Source organism: Aquarana catesbeiana, linkage group LG01 (assembly GCF_042186555.1).
Source record: "Aquarana catesbeiana isolate 2022-GZ linkage group LG01, ASM4218655v1, whole genome shotgun sequence".
Classification (NCBI taxonomy): Eukaryota; Metazoa; Chordata; class Amphibia; order Anura; family Ranidae; genus Aquarana; species Aquarana catesbeiana.
This window is the reverse complement of record NC_133324.1, coordinates 616847606-616874550: the sequence shown is the minus strand read 5'-3', so window position 1 is coordinate 616874550 and position 26945 is coordinate 616847606. Positions and strand designations below refer to the sequence as shown.

General features: G+C 41.1%; 1 protein-coding gene across 4 annotated transcripts in view; it reads right to left on the bottom strand.

Moving 5' to 3' along the window:
* WDFY3 (WD repeat and FYVE domain containing 3) overlaps positions 1 to 26945 on the bottom strand; it is a 370646-nt gene that overhangs the window by 218179 nt on the left and 125522 nt on the right. For all 4 annotated transcript variants that reach the window (XM_073600175.1, XM_073600184.1, XM_073600201.1 and 1 more), the window contains exons 7-10: positions 23291 to 23483; positions 20181 to 20367; positions 8385 to 8551; positions 6867 to 7334 (exon numbers count right to left, since the gene is read on the bottom strand). In XM_073600175.1, coding sequence (XP_073456276.1) covers positions 6867 to 7334; positions 8385 to 8551; positions 20181 to 20367; positions 23291 to 23483 — 1015 coding nt within the window. The remainder of the gene's footprint in view (positions 1 to 6866; positions 7335 to 8384; positions 8552 to 20180; positions 20368 to 23290; positions 23484 to 26945) is intronic.

Here is a 26945-nt window from a genome sequence, read left to right as displayed (position 1 = left end):
ACACTGAATGTGAAAGGCTGATATCAGGTCAAATGTAGGTACTTACACTGCTTACATTTAAAAAATAAATATATTTTAAGGTGCATTAATGATTACAGAGCTGCATTAATATCTTCTAATTTCCTAGAGTTCAGCTTTAAGATGCAGACATAGATATACAGGCTACTTCCTGTACTTCAGTATTCTATCCAGGCATTGTTGTAGTGCACTAATCTACCCCATTACTTTGGGTAGTAATCTGTTTTTAATGCAAGAGAGGTATTCACAAAAAGCCACTTGGGGTTTCTTTAATGCTAAGGGCTTGCTTTATCAAAGAATCAGTACTGAGAAGTTCCATCAACTTCACAGACCCAAACCTGCTATACAAGTCTGAATCTAACTGGTAAAAGTTCAGAGTAGAGAGAGAAAGTAACAGAAAGTAGACCCAGCCATCAATGTGAGGAAATCCTTGGAATTTGGCTGCAGTGGATTACACAGAAGTCAGGAAGAAGGCTGTCACTGCGGACCCCCCATTCTGCCCAATGCTAGTTGCTTGGTTCTCATTCTTACTCTCTTGCCTCCCTAGCCCAAAACATCCATGCATATAAAGACTTCTGGACTTTTCTGATTTGCGTATTTGCTCCAGAACAGGATCTCAAAATATTAAAGTCAGTGAGCTAGTACAACAGTTTCAGATGATGATGAGCAATTGCAATGACAGCACTAGGCAGTCTCTGAAAGCAGGTTTATGTTTACCTAAAATGGAGAAGGCTTAATTTAGGATCCAATGAAATAAATATAGATGTAGAAGTTACTTTGATTCTAATCACATTTCAAAATAGTCAGCAGACCCAGAGATATACACCCCTGAAAATGCAAATATAGTAAAAACTTAAAGGGGTTGTAAAGGTATTTTTTTTTTTTTTTTTAAATAACAAACATGTTATACTTACCTTCACTGTGCAGCTCGTTCTGCACAGAGTGGCCCCGAACCTGGTCTTCTGGGGTCCCTCGGCGGCTGTTTCAGCTCCTCCCCGCAAGCATTTACCACCTTAATGCGAGCTCCCTCGCATGGTGGTGAGTGCTTGCGGGCGCGCTCCCGTGATACAGCCGGCGGCTATAGCCCCGCCGCGTCATCGGATGTGATTGACAGCAGCGCGAGCCAATGGCTGCGCTGCTTTCAATCCATCCACTGCAGCCAATCAGCGACCAGGCTGAGCTGCAATGAAGATGACGAGAACGAGCAGCGAAGATTCGAGGCGTCAGGTAAGTAAAACGGGGGGGCTGGGGGCGGCAGTACTGTCAAAAGTTTTTTCACCTTAATGCATAGAATGCATTAAGGTGAAAAAATTTTTACCTTTACAACCCCTTTAAATTAAGATTTCAAGATAATGTCTATAAAAAGGTACTATGTACCAATGCTTAGGCCTCATGCACACTGGACACTTTGGTCATTTCTCCTAGACGCCTTTCCTCCTAGCGGTGGCTTTTTGTCAGAAAAAACACTTGACGTTTGTAAACGTGTGTAACGCATTTAGGCGCATCAAGCACTTGGACGTTATTTGTTTAATTGGTCAGAATAATAATTCATTCTGGCCACCGAAATGAATTAACGTTCAAGTGCTAAATGCGCCTAGGTCAAGCGTTTTTTTTTTTTTTTTGCCAAAATGGCAACTCTCCTGGATTCACAGGCAGTGGATTTTTTTTTTCCTACCTCTAAACGCCCCTGCCCCTAAACTCCTCTAAGCCCCCGGTCACACCAAATCTGTCTTTAAAATTGTGCGACTTCACTTGAAATCGCACAATTTCAAAGCCGCATGCCAGTGCAACTTGGCTGACATCTGTGTGATTTCATGCACAGAGGTCTATGAAAGCCACACCTGAAAACTGGCAAAAATAATGCAGGAACTTCTTTTTTATATTGGGGTTTTGAATAAACTAAATACATTTTTTGTTTTTTTAAAGTGTCCCCTTCGCCCCCATGCTTACGTGAAAATGTGAACACATGCGCAAGTCCCGCATGCATATGTAAACGGTGATCGCACAATACATGTGAGGTAAAGTCGCGAACCTTAGACCCCTTTCACACTAGGTCGGTTTGCAGGAGTTATTGCGCTAAAAATAGCTCCTGCAAACCGCCCCTAAACAGCCTCCGCTGTTTGTTGCGCTGGCAGGAGAAGAAAAAATCTCCTGTCAGCCGCATCTTTGGAGCATCTTTGAAATCAATGGGACAGCGCGGCTATACTGCGGTAATACCGCGGCTATAGCCGCGCTATACGAGGGGTTTTAACCCTTTTTCGGCCACCAGCGGGGGGTTAAAACCGCACCGCTAGCGGCCGAATACCGCGGTAAAACAGCGCTAAAAATAGCGCTGTTTTACCGCCGACGCCCCCTACCGCCCCAGTGCGAAAGGGGCATTAGAGCGAGAGCAGTAATTTTCGCTCCAGACCTTCTGAGAAGCTCTAAACTGGTAACCTGTTAAAGGGTAAGTTCACCTTTACAGAAAAATCTGTAAGGTGAACTTACACAGGACCCCCTCCTCACCCCCCATCCTGCTGACCTGCAGCACGGCGATCTCCCGTTCTGAGCCCGGCTATCGCCGCCTCACTGGAAACCTCCCACGTCAGGAGATACATTTCGGAGCATTCCAATTGGTCGTCACCGTCATATGGGCGCCGACTAATCAGATCCCGCGTAGCCTGTCCTGTCAGCAGGGAAGAAGTAGAGAGAATGCCGAGGGGATTTCTAAGCCCCGATCTGGTGAGGCGGCAAAACCAGGACTCAGAGCGGGAGATCGTCACACTGCAGTTTAGCGGGAGGGGAGCGGGGGGAGGGGTGATTTTTCTGTAAAGGTGAACTTACACTTTAAGGATTTTATAGCATTGCCAATATTTTTTTTAGTACCGTAGTTTGGCGCTGTTCCGCGGGCGGAGGCAACTTTAAAGTGTGACATGTTAGGTATCTATTTACTCTGTGTAACATATTTTATATATTAAACAAAAAATAGGTGTTATAAAGCGTTGGTGTGCAACAACATTTATTAAGGTGTATCTTTTTTTTTTTTTTTTTTTTTACATTAGTTTGAAAAACCGCTGTGCAAATATCGTGTGACATAAAAAATTGCAACACCCACCATTTTATTCTCTAGGGACTCTATGAAAAAAAATAATTTAATGTTTGGGGGTTCCATGTAATTTTCTAGCAAAAAAATGCAGATTTTTTACATGTAGGAGAGAAATGTCAGAATTGGCCTGGTTAAATACCACCAAAAGAAATGGGGCATGCAGAAAACAATTGTTTTCTGTGTCCTTGCAGTGACAGGCATTTTACAAAGCAGTAAAACGCCCGTCACCACACCATGTGTGAATTCAGCCTTGATGTTTCAGGCACAAAGAAGTTCTAGTGCAAACTCCTGGCATTTTCCCATGCCTGGGAGCACGCAGGTGGTGAATACAGCTGGCCAAACAAGTGCATGGCTGTATGCGCTTGTACTTGTGTACCTTCTGATGCCATTTTGAACTGGCGCCTACCCATTGAAGCGCATATAGTGCATTTTCCTGAACTTGTATTGGAAATGCATCATATGCACATGTGCAGGTAAACACTTGAATCAGCATTTACAAGAGCATGTACAGACAGTTATATGGCCAGCTGTACATTGCACCTGGGATTCCATAGACGTGGTGAAATGCTGGGAGTTTTATTCTAGAGCTCCCTTGCGCCTGCAGAAATCTATGTGTGTGAGCTCTTAGACCAGAACTTAGAGTCTTTGTTGTGACCTTTGAGAATGAATGACTTCATGTGTAAAAAAGATAGAAAGGTCAGGGGTGGCGTGTTTTTTTTTTTTTTGTTTTGTTTTTTTAAGATTAAAATTTTTATTGAATTCAAATTCAATAAAAGGAATTGTAGGCAAACAGCTCTCAGATCAAAAAATACAGAACCAGTACGGAGTCATAGACACAAGTGCCATTAATGGCTAGAGATACAGAAAAGGTGGAATCTTTTAAAGCTCTTATACTGTTCTTGAAGAAAATGCAAATAGGTTAATGGTGATGTCTCGGCACAGGTGCACTTTATAGGCCAGGGGTAGGCAACCCCCGGCACTGGTGCCGCAAGTGGCGCGCAAAGCCTCTTTTGCCGGTACTCGACTCTCTCCCCATCAGCAGAGCAGTGCAGGGACGTGTCAGTGAGACACTAATGCATTCCAATGTCAGAATTCCCCACACCTACACTAAGGGGGAGGCACTGTGCCCCAATCATTGTAAAAGATGGGAAACCTTGTTTGGTTCTCAAACTTTGCTGTAGCTGCGATCGTCAGCTTTTGTGATGGGGAAGAGATTGGGTGCAGTTCTGCTAAGGGGGAGGGGGGGCGGTCCCTGTTTCCAGGAGGACTGTCTTGGCCACTGCTAAAGCCAATCACAGTCCTGCTAGCCCCGCCCACCATCTGGAGGAAGATGACTCGCTTGGTTGTCACTACCAATCTCAGAAAGAAGGGATTTCACTGTGATTGAGAAAACACAATCAGGTGACAGTTTGTGGAATTATTGTTGAGCTTCTGGGAACTTTGTTGAAATTATTCCTGAACCTTAGCTTCACTTACTACTGAACCCCTGCACTCTGTGTCCCTTGAGGCTGGGTTCACACTGGTCCGACAAACGCTCCGACATTGGGAGCCAATGTCGCATGACGTGTGAAATTCAATGTTTCCCTATGGGAGCTGTCCTAACTGGTCCGACACAAGTCGTTCCGACTTTAGAAATGCTCCCTGTACTACTTTGGTCCAACTTTGATCCTACTTCAGCCCATTGACTATCATTGAAGTAGGATCAAAGTCGGATCCTTGTCCTAACCATCCGACTTTGGCATCCGACATTGTGTTAATTCCTGCCCCCTGCTGTAGCCCCTTCCATTGTGTGTTAGTTTTGATTGGTCAAAGGACAAGTGTACTATCTGAAAAGTCGGATCAAAGTAGTATGCTGTGCATGAAAGTTGGATGGATGTAGGACCAATGTAGGACCAATGTAGGACCAATGTAGGACCAATGTAGGACTGGTGTCGCAGAGCAAAGTAGGATGAAAGTCGTACTACTGTCGTTAGTATAGTGTGAACTCAGGCTCAAGCCACAACCAGTATTCAGCGCAATCACAACCAACCACTTTTTCTCAGCGGCGGGGGCCCAACTTATGATCCTGCACACAGGCTCACTGCTTTCTGAAAATGCCCCTGACCTGAGCTCATCATTACACATCCATTCCATATGCTTATATGTGACATCACATACATCACATACAAGCACATGGGCTGGATGTGAGAGGTGGATCAGCAGGGTGAGGGTGCCAGGACATGTAGATGTGTCATCTCTGCTTCCTTTCACCACTCTGCATATCACACATATCATAGATGAGAAGAGGGTACAGTGGCAGAGCAGATGAACAGGAGGGTACAGAGGTGGGAAAAATAACCTGGAGGGGTTCAGAGGTGGGACAGATGAGCAGGAAGGTACAGCAGTGGGGCAGATGTGCAGGGAGGTACAGTGGTGGAAGAGATGAGAAGGGGGTTCAGCAGTAGGACAAAAGAGCGGGGGGGGTCAGTGTTGGGGCAGAAAAGCAGGGGGTTAGAGCAGTGGGGCACATGTGAAAGGAGGTGTATTGGTGGGGCTGATGAGCAGGGGGTTACAGTGGTGGGGCAGGAGAGCAGGAGGAACAGTTATGGGACAGGAGAGCAGGGGGGTACAGAGGTGAGACAGATGTCCAGGGGGTACATTGGTGGGCCAGATGAGAAAGCGGGTTACAGTGGTGCGGCAGATGAGCAGATGGGTTCAGTGTTAGAACAAATGAGAAGGTGATTCAGTAGTGAGACAGAAGAGCATGGGGATACGGCAGTGGAGCAGATGTGCAGGGAGGTACAGTTTTGGGGCAGATGAGAAAAGGGGTATATTGATGGGGCAGATGAGCAGGGAGGTGCAGAGGAGAAAGGAGGTACATCGGTGGAACACATGAGCGGGGGGGGGGGGGTGTTTCAGTGGTGGGGCAGATGTGCAGGAGGTACAGTCGTGGGGCAGATGTAAAAGGGGGTTACAGTGGTGGGGCAGATGAGCAGATAAGTTCAGTGTTAGGACAGATGAGAAGATGGTTCAGTGGTGGAGTAGATGTGCATAGAGGTACAGTGGTGGGGCAGATGAGAAAGGGGGAACATTGGTGGGACAGAAGAGCAGGGTGGTAATACAGTGGTGGGGCAGAGAAGCAGGGGATTAGAGCAGTCTGGCAGATGTGAAAGGAGGTGTATTGGTGGGGCAGATGTACAGGGGGTTACAGTGGTGAGACAGATGAGCAGGGGGTTACAGTGGTGGGGCAGATGTGCAGGGGGTTACAGTGCTGGGGCAGAGGAGAAAGGGGGTACATTGGTGGGGCAGATGAGCAGGGTGGTACAGTGGTGGGGCAGATGTACAGGGGGTTACAGTGGGTGAGGCAGATGTACACAGGGGTTTACAGTGGTGGGGCAGATGTACACAGGGGTTTACAGTGGTGGTGGTGGGGCAGATGTGCAGGGGGGTTACAGTGTTGGGGCAGATGAGCAGGGGGGGACAGTGATCTGAGGTGTGAAGATGCATGAATTGGGGCTCATCTGAGGCATGAGAGTGCAGGATGTTAATTTCTAAAGTTTACAGCATTTACTTTATAAGAAATCCTTTTCGTGATTGAGAGTGTGAAGTTGACATTTTTTTGTTATAAAATCGGCACGCTCAATTTCTTTGAAAACATTTTTCGGCACACTGTGCGCAAAAGTTTGCCTACCCCTGTTATAGGGTATAACAAAATATTATAAACCAAAAACAAAAAAAAAATTAAAATAGCAATTTTAAATAAAAAGAAAAGGTAGAGTCCTACCTTGATCGATGTAGGCTTGGGCTGGGTCTTTCAGTACAGCAGCATATTTGTGCAAAAGGTTGACCATTACCTCCAGAAGTCCCACTTCTTTAAAAACATCTTTAAAGATGTGATGGTGTCGGATGAATTTAAGAAGTGTCTTAGTGGCTATGATACTGCAGGAGAATGAAGTGTTGGACTTCAAAAGAATGCTGACACTGATCAATTCTTTGCAAGGAATATAGTTCAAGCTGAAAACCAAAAATTCGAGCATCTCAAAGTATTTCACCTGTACATCAGGCAACTTGGTAATCTTCTCTGCAACTTGGGAAAGCGTATGCTGAGGCTCCAGGATAAAGTAATTGGCATTGTCCGACAAATAAATATTGGTGATGGCATCCAGTATAATCTGTGCAAGGTAGCAAGTCTTTGCTTTAAGAAATGCATTTTGTAGGACTGAGAAGGCTTGGATATTCCTCACACTCAAACCTGCAACCAAACAAACAAGTAACCTTAAAACCCTGATAAGAAAAATACTAGTTGAAAAACATTTAAGACTGGACTGTTTCATATGAAGATGAACATCTGTTACTAATGTCTTCCATTCTTGCTACCTGGTCCTCTATTTGGTACTTATTACTTCATCACTCTAACCTGCTACTCCTCTCCCAGATGGTTATTGAGGGCAACCAACTTTTTTTTAGTGAAATCTACATGTAAAGTTGGCCATAGATGAGCAGTTTTTCCCTTCAGCCAGCAGGCTGAAAGAATTAAAAAAAAAAAAAAAAAATTTAACAGATTCCTCCATTAACACAAGCGAGATGGATGGAAGAATGCACCCCACCGGGACATTATATTCTGACAGTGAGACCAAGCACTGTCAGAATACACTGATCAGCAGTTGCATCCCCTGATTGACAAAAGTTTTCCAACTTGTCCTAGGCAATGATGATGTTCATCCCCTCTCCACCTGCAGCTTCCTGGGGCACAACCCATGTCCAAGGAGACTGCAGGATCAGTCCCCCTGGGCTACGTGATCTTGCACATGCGCAGTAGGGAGCCAACTCTGATCTATCAGGAAGTCACAGGTGACTTCCCAATCCAAGATGGCAGCATCAGGGAAACGCAGCAGTGAGAAGAAACGGCCACTGGAAAAAAGTGCTAAAATCCATGGACTGTTAATTACCTGATTTTAAAAAGTCAGCAGCTACAGTATTTGTAGCTGCTGACTTTCAATTTAAAAAAAAACACGTTGAAGTTCTTTTTTAAACAAAGTCTAAATGTAGAAAATAGTAGAAACTGGATGACTGCCAATGCATAACAAAACCACAAAAGTGAGATGTAAGAGAATTTAGTATGAACATTACATTATGCGGTACAGCTTTGCCTCTTCATAAACACATTTCCAATTGTACTTTTGTCCATTATTGACTTGGCACCAGGTTTCCATGTAGCTCAGTAATTTCAGTAGAACGAAATGCAAGGCTTATATAATTTAGATAAAATGCAAAATGTACCCCCAAATGGCAAGCAACTTACCTTTTCCGGCAGGCTGCGGGACAGAAAAGCCTGGCAATAAAAAAGGTGCCCCTGTAGTTAAACCAGCTGGTCTCAGTTCATTGACACCATATGTTGTTAAAGAAGTAATTAGGTTAACCAAGTCCTTCAGCGCATCTTTGGATTCGTTCTCTTTAGCTTGGTCTAGCCTACAGGAAAGACAACATTAAATTTTTCCTTAGTGCGGTATGCTTCCAATTCTAGCTAAATAAAGATCATAATATTACTGATCAGCAACGAAAGACATATGGCGCCTGGGGAAAATATACATACACGTTTATAGTCGTACTTTTCCAGTCTACACAAACATGTTCAAATGTCTGTGCTACCAACATAAAAAAAAAAATTAACTTTATAAAACATTTGGCTTGAAAAAAATAGCATGCAATGTTAGCCATTGCTGAAAATCATATTTGATAAAGAGACTATAGTATATATAAAATACAGTATTCTATTTTTATCAACACACGTAGCTTAAAATACTGCAAGTTATGGGTGTTGATTCTCTGCTCCCACCACTGCATGCACTATAAACACAAAATCCAGCACACATTAAAAATATAAGCCCAGAGTGGAAAAACAAACCCATGGGAATAAAACCTACAGCAAGTTTAAAGTATAACTAAAAAAAAAAAAAAAAAAAAAAAAAAAAAAAAAAAAAAAAAAAAAAAACACAAGAATACATTTTCCTAATGCACATCAGCACACTGTATAAAGTCAAAGACCCATTCATATGCATTGAACTTTAAAGCTCAACTCCAGTCAGATCTATAAAACTCAAACAGTACAAGGATAGTCTGCTTTAACGCTCAACTGATCACAGGAGAGATGCCGACAGGATGCAAGAGAAGCGAGTTAATCTCATCAATGTGCTGCAGCTCCTTCCAGATGAGGTAGCTCCTAGACCAGTCTATATTGCTCAACTGCAGACAGATCTCAGGGACTGAATAAGGAATGTGCCAATGACATCAGTCTAACACACTTGAGATCATTCTTCTGACCTGCATTTGACTTGATTAAAGTGGGTTTCTTTCAATCCCATAGATCAGGGGTCCTCAAACTTTTTAAACAGGGGGCCAGTTCACTGTCCGTAAGACTGTTTGTGGGCCAGACTATAGTTTGAAAAAAAAATATGAACAAATTCTTATGCGCACTGCACATCTTATTATGCAGAATGCAGGGATCAGGAGTACGTGGCGCCCTGCGGTCTAACTTTAGAGGTTACTTTGGGCGGCTCCTCCTCCTGCCCTCCATCCTAGGCTGGGCTGCCTCCTGCTCTCCGCTGTTCACTGACAGCAGTGGAGGAGGCTCGCAAGGGCAGAGGCGAGCGGAACCCATGGTAGGGCTGGTCCCAATGAGCAGGCCAGCCGTATCCCTGTCATAGATTGTATGGGAATGCAAATCCTGTTTGAAGCAAACAAAAGACCATCAAAACGGGCACTAACCTGGCTGTGCTGTCAGGTAACCAAAATTAAAAACTAAAATGTATATATCTATCTATCTATCTATCTATCTATATATATATATATATATATATATATATATATATATATATATATATATATATCTCTCTCTCTATATATATATATATATATATATATATATATATATATATCTCTCTCTCTCTATATATATATATATATATATATATATATCTAGATAGATAGATAGATAGATAGATAGATAGATAGATAGATAATTTTCTTTCAGCTTTGTTTTAAGAGTTCAGCTTCAAGAAAAAAATGCTTTTTTTAAATGATCACACAAGAAAATACAGTTGGTGAGAATGCACCCTAAGTGCCGGTTCACACTAGACGCGGCACAACTTGCAGGTCGCCTCACCGAGGCGACCTGCAAACGACTACCGGGGCGACTTGCAAGACGACTTCTGTATAGAAGTCTATGCAAGTCGCCCCCAAAGTAGTACAGGAACCTTTCTTCTAAGTCGGAGCGACTTGCGTCGCTCCGATTAGAACGGTTCCATTGTACAGAACGGGAGGCGACTTGTCAGGCGGCTAGGTCGCCTGACAAGTCGCCCCCATGTGAACCGGCCCTAAGGGAGATCAACTTGACAGCATATATCTATTTGAACCGTTTTCGCTGTATGGTAAAACAATGCAAGAATACTCAATACACGTCATATACAGCTCTGTTGGAACAGCTTCAGTTAAAGAAAAAATCCCGCATTAGTACACCCCCCACACAAAACACTAAACAGTTATTACATTTGTGACATTTCTTACCGTTTAAGAGATATGACTGATTTAATTTTCAGGAACTCAGTTTTGTGATTCAAAAAAATGGAGCCTGTATTCTGGCAAGGAGGTGTTAAAACAGTGATTGCATCATATCCTCTTCTCTCTCTCTCTAACTGTAATCAGCCTACATTTCCCATGAATCCTTGGGGTCGGAGGGAATGTGGAAGGTACACTAGGCTTGTACATGTAAATGTGAACTCACCCACTTCCAGATAAATCACACCCCTCATTCTGCAGCCAGTAAGCCATACATAACACACAGTATGATAGGTTACAGCCTGATGAATGCAAATCAGTGCAACGTGTCAGGGACCACCACCAGAGGAGCCAAATGTCAGGGACCACCACCAGAGGAGCCAAATGTCAGGGACCACCACCAGAGGAGCCAAATGTCAGGGACCGCCACCAGAGCCAAATGTCAGGGACCGCCACCAGAGCCAAATGTCAGGGACCGCCACCAGAGCCAAATGTCAGGGACCGCCACCAGAGCCAAATGTCAGGGACCGCCACCAGAGCCAAATGTCAGGGACCACCACCAGAGCCAAATGTCAGGGACCACCACCAGAGCTAAATGTCAGGGACCACAAGTGCAGCATGTCTGTCCCACCAGAGCCAAATGTCAGGGACCACCACCAGAGCCAAATGTCAGGGACCACCACCAGAGCCAAATGTCAGGGACCACCACCAGAGCCAAATGTCAGGGACCACCACCAGAGCCAAATGTCAGGGACCACAAGTGCAGCATGTCTGTCCCACCAGTGCAGCTTGTCAGGGACCATCACCAGTGCAGAGCAGGGATTATTATTAGAAATCAGTTATATGACACAGCGGGGATGTCCCGAGGTGTCAGGTATTGTATATCAGAACAACGAGCGCCTCCTGGTATTGTGATTGACAGCGCACTGTTCCTATACCGGAAGAAGGCGGAACATCAAGGACATGGGAAAAAAAAAATTTGGCTGGAGTTCTGCTTTAAAAAAACATATTTGATCAACTCTGACACCAATATAATTCCTTTTTCCATTAAATAACCCAAATAAAATTAAAAGGATTTTTTTTTATTATTTACCACTATAGTGAAGGACATGGCGGCTGGAAACAGGGAAAATTATAACACGTTTTGGGGGGCGGGGGAACGAAACATAGGCAATACATGCACATTTATCCATGTGTTATCCCCTTTAATGACCCTTAGTAGAGACCCTAAGTAGAGAAAAAAACCTGCTGATCTGCCAAAAATACACTCAGGTTCTTATTTTATGTCCCAAAACCATATGCCTACTCCTAGACTACAGTTGCAAGAAATAATGTCAGTCCTGCCCAGTTGTCAGTTAATCTACTGAATCTCCCCCCCATCCCATATGCTCATCTCAAAATATTGTTCTGTAGTCCAAGATAGGAAATGGGATGACACCTAGAGATAACACAGGTAGTATTCTCAGGACAGCTGTGAATTTCTGACATGATCAACAGGTATTTGTTTGCACTTAACAGATGCAACAAAGCGCTCTCAATTGTAAATTTAACATACCAAAAAGGGAGCAAATGAGAGAAGTTTATTGTCAACATTTACATACACTCTTAGAAAATATGTTTCAAGCCAGAAAATACAAACTAAGCAGATTATGAAAAAAAAAATTAAGGGGGGGGGGGGGGGGACCTTCGGGTAACATCAAATGGTAAAATGAGAATTAAGCCAAGGATATAGGCAGCTGAAATTGTGATATATGGCAAAAAGTTTACTTGACACCTATATATGAGCTTGTTGGATGTCCCATTCCAACTACACAGGTCAATGTACATATTTTCCCTGCACACCAAACACATCCATTCCAACTCCAGGTACATAGAAGACACATAGCCAAGAATTCTCCATTTACAAATGTTAAAATACAAAGCCATTCAATACACTTGTGCTTCCAACTTTGTGGTCACAGTTTAGGAAAGACCCTTTTATATTCTATCATGAGGAACTCTAATAGCCTGCACAGAGCCTTGACCTCAACCCTACTGAAAACCTGTAGGATAAACTGGAATGCTGACTGAGCCACGTCTTCTTGTCCATCATACCTGACCTAACAAATGCTCATTTGGCTGAATGGGCACAAATTCCCAAAGGCAAACTCTTGAATCATGGGGACTGTTATAAAAGCAAAGGGGAGAGGGGGCATCTTCATCTTAATCCTAAAAGGAATGTCCTCCAAGCACATATATATGTTATGGGCAGGTATTCACAAATCTTACCACTCAGAAAATGAATGTTATACAAGTAATGTCACCTATTTTGTGCCAAATTAGGGGCACTATAAAACCTACATCAAATGAAATTATCTAGGACTTTGCCTGTGTATCTCAAGTTTTTTACCACAACATCATCCAATTAGTTGTCCTCTATATGAAATGTATAGACTGGCAGTTGTACAAAGACAGAATGACCTTAGTATTTACTATCAGTCATATCCAGTCGCCATTTCCTGTCCCATTATTTTCCATCCCAGGTAAAGCATTTTGAGGTTAGAAAAGGCTTAGGAAAAAAAAATAACCTCAGGACATCAATAATACTAGACTGTTTAAAGACACTGAAACATCCATTACAGACAAAACCGGATCTGCATAGTGCAGAACCCGGGAATAAGAAGTTTGATTTATAAAGTATGGTAGCCCACACTAAGTCACTAACATTTTTTACGTGCATTAGAGTAGTTTCTTATCCAGACTGGAGTTTCTTAAACTCGCTTGCTTTGTAAATCCAAATTTAACTTCTAATAATCAATACAAAAAAAGGTGAACAGTTTTAACTTAAAAAAACAAAGGCTTGGGCACACAAGTTATATGTTCACACATTTAGCGTGCTGCTTTTTAAAACCCCATTTACAATTCATTCACATCTATTAAATGATTTTGTGTTGTGTACATTTAAAATGTGCATATGTCAGGGCACACAAATACACATTTATCCAATATTAACATAACCTAAAAAAATATGTAAAATGTTAATGCATATTATAAAAAAATGGCAGGAAATATTCACATTTTAGGGGTATCGCACTAAAGCTAACAAGTGAGAAGGATTTTGATTATTATATAAAAAAAATTTAAAAATGTACGTAAATTTAGAGTTGTACTTCAGGCTCATCAGCCCACAACCTCCATCCCATTTGCCCCATTCCTCCACTGAAGCAGGCTTGCAACCTTTAAAAAAAAAAAAATCTTTTCCTTTTTAATCTGCGTATTCACTCCAATGACTGCACTCGTTTGCTTCCCCTCTTCAACCTCCTGTGGTAGGCAGTGCCAGTGAGGTCCAAACAAAGGATGGGCACCGCTCAGGTGAGTATATTTGCTGTAGTCCTGTGCAAGTGCCGCCCCAGCTCGCTATTGTATGTACTTGAAGAAAAGAAGGGTTATGGTCACACACCACCGCAGGACTTGGTCTAAATATATCATTATTTCTCCAATGTCAAGTAGATAGAACACAGGACAAACAAGCTGTTTACTAGTTTCACACAATTAAGTGCTTAATCATAACAAGGTTATGCTATGATTCAGTGCTGTCTACTTGACATTGGAGGAATAAAGATTTTTTTTGGGACCAAGTCATGTGGTGGTGTGCAGCCAGAACCCTTCTTTCCTTCCCTGTGCCTTCTGGCACTTGCCATAATTGACAAACTGCCAGTCTAGATCTTGATCTTTTTTTTTCTCCTTCAAACATAGCCATGCATCATTTGATAAGGTTTGATGAAAGCTTTTTCTGGTAGGATTTGGTTTCTCACTATTGCCTTACTGCAGCACTTACCCTGTCTTTATGATATACTATGCTTTAAAAGCAGTGGTCTCCAAACTGTGGCCCTTTTGCCTGCCTTCACCCAGCCCTTGGGGCACTGTTCCTCCCACTGATACAAGGCACTATTCTTTCCACTGACACCAATGATGGGGCACCGTTTCTCCCACTGACATCAAGGATGGGGCCCTAATCCTCCTCCTACTGACCATGGCGCTTTGTAATTTTTTTTTTTAACTCTGACTGACCACCAAGCCTGGGACTTGTCTACACCCACTGATGCTAGTGTATTTTATACTTCCACTGACTACAGTCTGCCCCCCTAAAGTCTGAAGGACAGTAAACTGGCCCTTTGTTTAGAAAGTTTGGAGACCCCTATTTTAAAAGGGTTTAGGTATGAAAGCTTCAGAAATAGAATTTTAAAAAAGGTATTATTGAAAAAAAATCTTTATTTATATCACAAGCTAATAAGTATAGCCTAAATATCACCAGGTCAAACAGTTCAAAACCCCTCATTTGAAATGAATAGTCCTTGTTGATCTATATTCTATGCACCATCGCAGATAGAAAATCAATGTCATTTTGGCAAAAACAAAGGCGTGACATTGAAAAATCATTGGTACTGTAATTATATTGTTCAAGATTGCTTATATGCGCTTAAAAGAATTCCAACTTTTTTCAAGAGGAACACAACCCAATGACATTGTCCCACTGTAGGTATAAAAGGTATTCATCTGCCAGTCTTGTTATAGACTTGGCTTTTTTTAAAAACAAAGAGATGTGGAATGGCAGTGCGTGTATTGGCTGGTCTGGCCAATCCAATAGAAGAACAGAGAAGGCCTAGTGCTCAAGGCAAGGCGTACCCCTCAGGATTTTAAGGACAGACCAGGGAGGTATATAAAAAATTCCTTTATTGATACAAAAAGTATTTATACAATAGAAATATTAAAATCAATGGTATTTATACAGAGTTGCAAGCATGGTAATAACTGCCCTGTTAAATAGCAGCGGGCTGATGCAAGTAGCTATATAGAATGACGCCTGACATGTTTCAGACTAACTGTCCTTCTTCAAAGGCTTTGTGTCATCTATAGCATACATATTCTACAATATAAATATATTTGAGCGTTAGAACAGTAATGCAAGTCAAATTGAGATTGTTTCATACAGAGAATGAAACAATCTCAATTTGACTTGCATTACTGTACTAACGCTCAAATATATTTATATTATAGAATATGTATGCTATAGATGACACAAAGCCTTTGAAGGAGGACAGTTAGTCTGAAACATGTCAGGCGTCATTCTATATAACTACTTGCATCAGCCCGCTGCTATTTCACCGGGCAGTTATTACCATGCTTGCAACTCTGTATAAATACCATTGATTTTAATATTTCTATTATATAAATACTTTTTGTATCAATAAAGGAATTTTTTTTATATACCTCCCTGGTCTGTTCTTAAAATCCTGAGGTGTACGCTGTGCCTTGAGCACAAGGCCTTCTCTGGCTTTATTAAAAAGGACAATTATTTTTGATTTCTTCAGATCCATCCACCCGATGGATTTGTGTTTTATCTGACTTGGTTGTCGAATTGAATTTATTTACAACAAACTTTTCATTGTTAGGGTTTTTCTTTATGGAGACCTGAATTATTTTTTTCCTGATTTAATCAAGGGCGCTTTTTGTTACCATTGGGCCCAGGGTTCCTGTACACGCTGTCATTAGAGAGGACACACACAAGGGACTTGCATGCATACGGCAAGTCAGAAATATACTTACCCATAATTTTTGGTGAGCCTAATTTTTCACAAAATTAGAGAGATTATCTCTAATGGTGCCTAAGATCTAGACCCACAAGGACTGTTTCAATTAACCTGAGAAGTTTCTATGAAAAGTGTCCATATGTTGTTAAACGTCTTGTGGTACCATTTCTGAGATAACTAAAGCTTTAATTATCATATTCCTTATAAGAAATAAAAGCCTGACATAGATTTAAACTGAATAAAGGACATAGTAGAAGGACACAGTAGTGACCATGGGGTGGACAAGAGGAACTACTGAGTGCAACAAGAGATCAGGAGAGCACCACTTCTGGAAGTGACGGTTGCAAAAGATATTTAAACTCAATGATTCCTCTTCATCAGTGGTGTTTGGTGGCATGGGTAGTGGGAAAGGCAAGTCTTTACTGCTTCTCTGCAGGGATAGCCGTTACTCTTTTCACTTTAGTAACTGAGCTGCTTAATTTGTCACAGATTGCATTCAATGCACGTAAGAAGTTAAAATGATAACTCTATCCACAACTAAGTAATCATGCTGGTAAAAAAGCTAGCACAACTCAGCTAGGGCTTCTCATTGTTCAGACTACACATATAAACTGTCCACCGTTTCCCTTGCCTTGTTTGCTTTAGTGTCCGAGACATCAGGCACCTGTGCGATAAGGACCTTTTGTCAAAATATAATTGCTGTTGCAGTCTGGTAACCGCTGTGTTCTGATAAAACACAACATTGGTAACTGATAGCATCTATTTTCGCATCTGCACTGACATTTATCAGCGCTATAAAACCTGGGGATGTCTGGATTTACAAAATTTGGGATAGAAAAAAAATATTTACGATTTGCAATGCTCACCATTTATAGAATAATATTAGCATCTATAATGTTTGCATTGTCCAGCCAGTTAAAGGTTTAAACAGGTATGGAAAATGGTCATTTTTTTAAAATTCATTTGGGGCCAATGCACACATGTAGTCCAGTGCGTTTTTTGTTTGCATCAAAAACTCATGGATAGTAGGTTATATAGTTTCCAATGGCATAGTTCACACCAGTGCAATAAGTTACAGTGTGTTCCAAAAAAAAAAAAAAAAAGTAGAACATGCTGCATTTTTTCTGCACTGAACTGTACTGGAACGTGGTAAAACGCACCTAAACGGCACTGGAACACATATGTTCTTATTTAAGGTGAAGAAAAAAAAAAAGAGGGGGGTGTAACGATATCACGTATGGGACATGAAAATCTGTAGCTAGCTGCCATCTTGTGTGGAAGTAGCCATGACAGTTTGGCTAACCATATAACCTTACAGAAAACTCTGAACTCCCTCCTTCCTCGTCTTAGGAATTCAAAGCTTTTTAAGTTCAACAGAAAAGGTTATCTCAACAGAGAAAACAGAACCAGGTTAGGTCAGTAGAAACATTTGTTGTAAGGGCAGTGTTCAGGCCTGTCGTAAAACTGTCACCCTCCCCATTCAGAGACATAACAGGCCTCGGCTGTAAATTGTCTTAATACACCTCAGTAGAATAAGTATGAAATTTCAGCATGTTTCATAACTTCTGACTTAGTAATAGCACAGCCATAATCTGGACATATTTAGTTTCCTCAGATAATATGGAACGTTTCAAGTCCAGACACCCCTATGTCAGGTCATATGGGAAACCCCTGGGACCACTTATTCCTCCAAAGCAGGCTATACGTTATAGAGATGGCATGTTTAGACTTGTTTTGAAGGAAATCTCAAGTTGAATAATAATATGGATATTTGGAGTCTGTAAACACTATAGATGCAGATATATGAATATGTATTACAAAATCTACCTGGGACGTGGTCATGAGTGTAGACACCTCCCAGCAACCAACCCCTAAACAAGCTGACCAGATGATTGGTTACTGGTCGCTGTCAACACCCCTTTTGATTTGACAGAAAAGAGGAGATGCCAAGACAATGGGCAGTTCTCCTTTTACCATCCAAGAAGAAACCATCTGCCAAGTCGAGAACCGATTACCTAGCTCATCGATCGAACTCTGATCAACCCTCGGACATTAATTGCAAGTATTCTTCCTTCCCAATTCTACCTCATTGCTTTGTGGCTGTATATTGTCTTTATCTTTTGAAACATCTTTTTTCTGTAAATATTTTATTTGCATCAACTTTGACCTTTTCATAATAAACCCTTATGTGGAAAAGTGTTAACCTTGTCTCTAAAGCTCTTAATGCAAGCTATAAACGAACCTGCCTCTTGAAGGGCGCTACTGTTGTAGAGTAAGACTCTGAGCAGACCTGTCTGTGGTGGCAGTGTGTGTGGCAGACGCTTATTCTAAAATTATAATTGGTATTGCTAAAATTACGAGTCTCCCCTGGCTCGGTCTTTTAAACGAGGGTGGTGGCAGTTAAAGAGTTAATTGTGTAATTAGCCCAGTGACAATCACTCTCAGGCTGCTCGCACCTAGATTGTGGTCCTGCAAGCTGGAAAATCTTTGTGCTGGGCGCAGCTGAGAGTGGCATTGTTACGTAAGTGACAGCGTGGTGTGAGGTTGGCCGGTCCTTCCTTGCAAGTTAGCGAGGAGGGCAGGGATCTGACACCCGCGTTCATCACGGGGGGGGGGGGGGGGGGGGGGGCTAATACACTGGAATGCATCAAAAACTTGCAGAAAGCATCCAGACTGCGTTTCTATGGTGTGAACTGGCCCTTATGGAAGGTGCTGCTTCTATTACATATGCAATCAATGTGATAAACATGTAATAGTTACCTAAACCTCAAAGGGCAGTATTTTGTCCGTTTCTAAATGACTACTATAGATTGGAAGTGGAAGAAAAACCCAAGTCCAACCATCCTTAAAAAAGGGCTTTTTTTCAGGGGGAACTTAGTGGAACTCAGTTCCACCACCTCTGGCTCAGACCCTTGGGGGGGGGGGGGCCTGCTCACCACAATCACTTGTAAACACAGAAGTCAGGTTTCTGTGTTTACAAGGGACAGCTCTGCACTCTGTGTGGTGTGTAACCCCCCTGAACTCTGCACGTAATACAATCCTGGTATTTAATGCCCCTTTAAGACCCTCCTACTGTTTGTGCAATTGAAACTGACCACACCCAATATTTTATGTAATTTGGAGGGTGTGTGTGGGGGGAGGGGTTTTGGGTGGTCGTGGTTGAGTTCCAGCAGCTATTGTTTGAGGAAAAAAAGCCCTGTGTGTATATATATATATATATATATATATATATATATATATATATATATATATATATATATATATATATATATATATATATATATATATAAAAACCAGAAGATGATGTGTGTTCGTGCCCATTTTTAGTCTGCTTGGGTCATGTGATCCTGTAGCTATGCCTCGGGGAGTACTCAACAGCTGTTGTCGGCGCTCCCTCTTCTGCTACCAGAAATGGTGGGGGGGGGGGGCTTTTCAAAATGACTTCTCAGCAAAAGATTGTAGTAATAAATATTGTGAATTTTTATTTCTTGGTGCCAATTAAAAATCCCAGGCAACTAATTTATGTTCTTGGTACGACAATACAGGGATGTGGAACCTTGAGCTCTCCCTCACACTGAACACTGGTTTGAAATTGCGTGGGTTCAGCTGAACTCACACGATTTTAAATCTGCAGTTCAGGGGACAATTTGAAAGACATCTATGCGGGTTCATGCACAGATGTCTATTGTAATCGCCCCCGAAGATGCCATAAGTAGTGCAGGAACTACTTGTGGAAATCAGCGCAGCAAAGTTTGGGACAGTGACGTTACCGGCAATAGGCTGCGATTTGACATGTCGAATCACGCCAATGTGAATGGGGACTGAAACTACTTTGGGTCTAATGAAGACCATCAATAAACAAAATTAATACTCTAGGGTTACTGGGTCTCTGACGTGTTTTTTTTTTTTTTTTTTTTTTAATAACCCAAGTGTAGAGTTAATATAAGAATAATCTGTTAATAAGTCTACTTTACCTCAGCAGGAGGTCGGAGAGGAAGACATATCCTTGGCACGTCCTGAAGTCATCCAGCAGTGTCTGAGACACATCACTGGAGTCCTTGAGAAAGCAGGAGAGACCAGCAAACATCTCCACAATTTCCAGTGGAGACAGATCATTTGACTGCTGCATGTTCTGCACACATGTGGCCAGGCATTCTTTCTCTGAAAGACAAAAAGCCAGAAACATGGCACCAAGTTGTCATATAGTAAAAGTACATGCAATTTTTACATTTTTATGTTATGTAACTCCACGTACTGAGCAGCTAGTGTGTGTTTTCCTATGAGGAATGACTCAGTCACTCCAGTATGGAATAATCGGAGTCAAGGCAAAGGAATGGATGAGGCTGGTTATTTCTCAAGCAGACAGCAAAATGTTAGTGATGCTCAGTTTTTTCCAGCACACAAAACAGCACAGGCTAATGAAATGTCATATGATACTTTTTTGTGTTTAGATGAAATCTTGAACATATCATTTCCCTCATTTACCAAAACCTACAACCTTATAATAGGAGGTCAAACCTAAACATTTTCAATCTGTATTGCACTACATAGTTGAAGGTAAATCTAAAAGGAAATTGAAGAAGAAAATTGTATAATATATGGCCAGCATTATGCGATTTTTGACATCGTTAATACGAGTGAAATAACAAACCTTACCTCACTGCTGAAGGAAAAAAAAAAATCTTATTGCCTATTACTGGAATTCATGTTTCTTTTTCGACTCTGGGCTGCAGAATTGACAGCTAGAAGCTCATTGGTTGCTATAGGCTACACATTTTTTTTTTTCTGTAGCATACTTTTCATACACCAACCCTTCTATGACTACAGGCATTGCAATTTAAAATGTTTTTTTTTTTTTTGCTGTGATTTGGTTCTACATCATTTTCAAAGCAGCAGCACAGAAACAAAGTAACAGAAACTGACAGGTGATGTAAAATGTTATGGTTGTCACCAGACAATATTTACAGGTGGCAATCTTGAAATGCGTTCAGTGAACACGAATAGTATTATATTCGGAGAGTTTTCCCTTCACTTTCAGTCTTGGATACATGAAAAAAAATAGTAGTATCCAACTAGAGGCTAGGGTTTCCCATTGGCTATTAGCAGCCAACAAACACGATGTCAGGTCAACTTTGTGAAGACTTCTAGAGAAAAGACTCCAAAAGATTGACTGCTAGTTGCCTGTGTTCCTTATTGATAGGATTTGGGTAGAGGGGGAATTTGCACCCTAAAATGCATCAGGAAGTGGCAATTACTTGGGAGGGGTAATTGTGCATCCTGGGAATATCAGAGCAAACTTTTTCTCCTACTATCTCTCATGGCCCTCCACTATGATGGGCTGCCTCACTACAAATAGGAATGTGCAGGTGGCAGGATGGGTTAGTCAAGCTTTAGCACTGTCAGGAAGTTCCAAAGCTTTGTCCAATGGTTAAAGTAAAACAGGAGATACTGAAAGCCACTGCAGATATGTACAGGCTTATAGGTCTACATGTCATAGGATTGTGGCTGTACACCTGATAATCGGCTGTGACCAATCACAATTGACAAGCACACAGAACTCTGTACACAGAGACTGATTTTGCTGTTTCTTCTCCCTGAAATCAGTTCAGGGAGAAAAAGCAACCAGGTATGTGAGCAAAAGCAGCACACGTTACACTTGTTAGGCACGCAGTTAACCCCTTGATGTTAACCCCTTCCCAGCCAGTGTCATCAGTACAGTATTATCACTGATCACTTTATTAGTGTCACTAGCGACGTCAGTGTCAGTCAATTAGTGACCCTCCCAGCCAGTGTCAGTTAGCGCCAGATTGGCCGCCAAATTTCTAAAGGTGCTATTGACATGAAATTTTCACCACATGTCGGTAACAACCCATGCAATCCATACATACAAAGAAACCAAAACAAATAAGTTCCGAAATTAAGTGATGTGTAACAAAATTGAATGGCACAGGGAAAATGTATTGAGCATGCTAACTGAAATGTATTTAATTATTCCTACAAAATCCTTTGTTGGTAATGACAGTTTCAAGACTCCTCCTGTATGGAAAAACTAGTCGCATGCATTGCTCAGGTGTGATTTTGAACCATTCTTCCAGTCTTCAAATCTTGAAGGTTCTGTGAACCTCTTCTACAAACTCTGATCTTTAGTACTTTCCATAGATTTTCTATTGGATTCAGGTCAGGTGATTGGCTGGGCCATTCAACAGCTTTAATTTCTTTCGTTAAAACCAGTTGAGAGTTTCCTTGGTATTGTGTTTGGGATCATTGTCTTGCTGAAATGTCCACCCTCATTTCATCTTCATCATCCTGGTAGATGGCAGCAGTTTTTTTATCAATAATGTCTTGGTACAATTTTTCATTTATCCTTCCTTCAATGACATGAAGTTTGCCAGTACCGTATGCTGAAAAACAGCCCCACACCATGATGTCCCCACCTCCAAACTTCACTATTGGTATGGGGGTGTTTTTGTGGTGATGTGCAGTGCCATTTCACCTCCAAACATGGTGTGTATTAAGTTGGTAAATTTCATGCCAACAGCACCTTTATAAATATATTTACCTAGAAAAATGGTGACGTGTTCAAAACTTATTTTACCTGCTCTGTGTAAATAAATATATATATATATATATATATATATATATATATATATATATATATATATATATAGTTTGTAGATGTAATAAACTTACACACAAACCAAATAATATACACTTTTTTTTTTAACCAAAGACATGTAGCAGAATACATTTTGCCCTACATTTATGAAGAAATGTGATTTTATTGGATATGTTTTATAACAGAAAGAAGAAAATATGTTTTTTTTTTTTGTTCAAAATGATTTGTCTTTTTTTGTTTTCATAATAAAACAAAAAAAAAAAACAAAAAAACACAGTGGTAAACAAGTACAACTAAAAGAAAGCTGTATTTGTGTGATAAAAAGGAGAAACATTTCATTTGCGTACAATGTTGCATGACTGAGCAATTGCCAGTTAAAGTAGCACAGAGCTGAATAACAAAAAATGGTCTGTCATGAAGGGGATTAAACCTTCCAAAAAGGTCAAGTGGTTAAATGTTTCCGCTTACCATGTATATATTTCACCACATTTAGGCTAAGCCCATGTCGTGAAATGGTCATTAAAACTTCACCAGCACTTTTTCTCCAAGGAATGTTGTATGGAGGGCACCAGGATGTTATTGCACTAAAGAGGAGTTGAAGGTCATCTTTCTGAGCCAGCTCCTCTGCTGGAGATACATAGTTGCACAACTTCACTAAAATCTGAAAAAAAAAAAAAAAACAATTGAAAACATCATGGAACAAAATCACATGACTCAAAATAGTATCCAATAAAATAAAAAGGAATCTTTTTTAAAAGTATCCATATGAAAATAAAGCAATCAAGGCTATACATCTAAATTCATATGCATCAAAAGAGAAAGGACCATAAACTCAGGAGAATTTTAATTCTATCCCAGCGTTTAGTGGCAGGGGCTTTCAGAGGTAGGAAACGTAACCCACTGCCAGTGCTTCTAGGAGCAGCAGAGCTTTGGCAGAAAAAAGGCTTGACGCTTGTTAACGTTATACGTGTTTAGTGCTTGACTTGACTTGAATTATTATTCTGGCCAATGTAATGCATTAATGACCACAATGTAATGCATTAATGCCAAAGTGCTTGATGTCAGTAAATGCGGCTTAACGCGCTAAACACTTTTACAAGCGTCAGGTTTTTTTTCTGCCAAAACGTTGCTGCCAGGAGGAAAGGCTTTTAGGAGAGTTTTGAAAACGTCCTGTGTGCATGAGGCCTTTGATGGACAAGTCAAAACCAAATTCCAGCTCATAGCTCACCATTAATAATACATACAGTATATCTCTTCTGTCTGCTATTCTCATAATGGATTAGATATTTTGTTCCCCAACCATATAGCTGGACAGTTATATTTACCACTGCATATAGATATTCAAGAATAATTTGTCTTTTTTTTTTAATTTTACATATTAACTAAATTGTACACCAACCTTTTTTGAGGTTTTTATCCGATGAAATCGAAACAATATTTGGCCAACTAATAAATTATGAAAATAATCATTAGTTGCAGCCCTAATTTTTACACATTGTCAACATCTTTGGTCAGTTTGCACCTTAACAGTTTATTTGTTTGGAGAGACATGAAAATTCACACATTTTAGAAGTTAATACATTTTTTTTTGGCCCAGCTTGTTTTATAGACAATATTGTAAGCACCCCTGTCATCTCAAATTAGGCCCAGTTGACACCGGCATTAAAAGCAGGCGTTTGAGGCACGGTTTTAATGCTCCTCAAATGCCTAGTAAAGCAGTCTGCAATTGATAATATAGACCAGTGATGGTGAACCTTGGTACTCCAATATGTTTTGGAACTACATTTCCCATGATGCTCATGAACTCTGCAGTGTAGTTGAGCATCATGGGAAATGTAGTTCCAAAACATCTGGGGTGCCAAGGTTCACCATCACTGATATAGACAGTGCAAAGAGCTGAAGCGTTAGCATTGCTGCGTTTCAAAAATGCAACTACATGTCACGTTTGAAAAGGAGTTGTATCTCCCCCCTCCCCCCCCCCCTCCATTCCAGTCTATGGCAATGCGCCATTAATGTGCCAGCACACGTTTATGGCGCATTTGGCCTTGTTCACAACAACATAAAAAGACCCTTGGGGTGGGATTTAATGTCTAATACCACATATTAATACTATAGGCATATTTAATGTCAGCATTTTGAGCATGTGTAAAAAAGGCTTTATGACTGGAAAGCTTGGTCTAGTACAGAAAGTTTAAAAATAACAGACTTACTGGCTGGATCAACAGGTAAAAATAGGGGAAGAAAGCCTCAAAAGAAAACAAGTGCAGCCACCATAGCTAAGAACTGCTAAGCCGTAATGTTATAAAATGTTACTTTGGGGTAGAATACCGCTTTAATATAGCACAGTTGTGCTTCAATACTGTAACCATTTTCATTATGTTTTTTTGTTAAAACCAATTCCGCAGTTTTCATCTTCTGCTCATCTATTTGTCCTGTGAAGACGACTTTTGAGCACACAAAAAATGCTCATAGATAGGTCAGTCGCTCTTGATTCTTCAATCAGTTTGCTTTTATGACATTGCAGAGATTAAAGATGCATGTGGCAATAGCAGGGTCACTATGTGTGGAAAGCATTGATGCGCAAAGTCAAACAGACACAGGTTAGCCAGTTTAAACGGGACAGTGTTGCCTACCGACAGATCTGAGGAAATGCTTCCTTCCTCAAATTATCACATGAAGACTATGATGCTAGACACTTACACGGGATCCTGTACATCAGGGGGGTCTCAAACTGACGGCCCTCCAGCTGTTGCAAAACTACAAGTCCGATGAGGCAATGCAAGGCTGACAGTTCGGCCCCCTTCACACTGGGGCGACGCCGTCGGTAAGGCGGCGCTATTGTTAGCGGCACTTTACCATCGGTATTCGGCCACTAGCGGGGCGGTTTTACCCCCCACTAGCAGCCAAGAAAGGATTAAAAACCACCGCAAAGTACCTCTACAGAGGCGCTTTGCCGGCGGTATAACCGCGCTGTCCCATTGATTTTTCCCGTCCTGCTAGTGGACCGCTCCAGTGTGAAAGCTCATGGGCTTTCACACTGGAGAGACAGCAGCGGCTGTTTTAGGTTGGTTTGTAGGCGCTATTTTTAGCGCAATAGCGCCTGCAAACTGCCCCAGTGTGAAAGGGGCCTTACAAGCATGACTCCCCCACAGGCAGACAGAGACATGATGGGACTTATAGTTTCACAACAGCTGGAGGGCTGCCAGTTTGAGACCCCTGCTGTACATACAACCATTTCACCTGTCAAATGACATTTCTCCCAATCTCACTCTTCTATTGTTGCTCTTTTTTTTTTTTTTTTTGGATTGAAACGAGACAACTTTCATTAGCTTTCAACAAAGAAGAAGCAATAATAGTAAACTTTAAGCCAAATACAGATGTTTTTGTCTTTGGAGAGAAGCTAAAAGAAAAGGGTTGTGAAAAACTAAACTGCAAAACACGAGATGATTACCAAAGATCCATGAGTCACGTAGACAAATAACATTGTGTTATTGCACACTCACATCATAACAAAAAGAAAAAAAAAAAAAAAAACTTGCGTAATTAAAAAAAAAATAATCATTTTAAATTGAATTTGTTTTAAAGCTTTAGGCTACACCATGGTGCTTTACAATGTCAGGGATCTCGTTTGAAGTTCTATAATACAAGCAAGGCACAAGCGTGTAAGAGAAACAGTGACACCAGTTTTAATGAAGATGAAGTTCTTTAAACTAGGGCTGAAAATTCGCATTTAGACTCCAAATAGTCATTGAGGCAGATGGCTTATCAAATATTCTATTAAGAAATTGCAGTGGGGATATTAAACAGATCGATAAGTGCAGACGCCAGATGGAAATAACTATTGCTAAGGCAGCAGTATGCATAATGATTTCTGATGTAGATTCAGTTTAAGTGTTCGCTCCAACTCAACCAAAACCATCAGATTCCTGGTATTCCAAATGCAGGTGCTGTTCAGACAAAATCACTTTAATGCCTGTGTGCCATCATATCAACTTTAATGGTTTAACCTTTACAGAGCTGCAAGATGTTCTGCATGTAATACAATTGATTGTTATCTAAATTAAGGGCTCTTTCACACGAGCGGACCTTGCCAGCAGATTAGTCTACTCAGCAGGGGATTTGT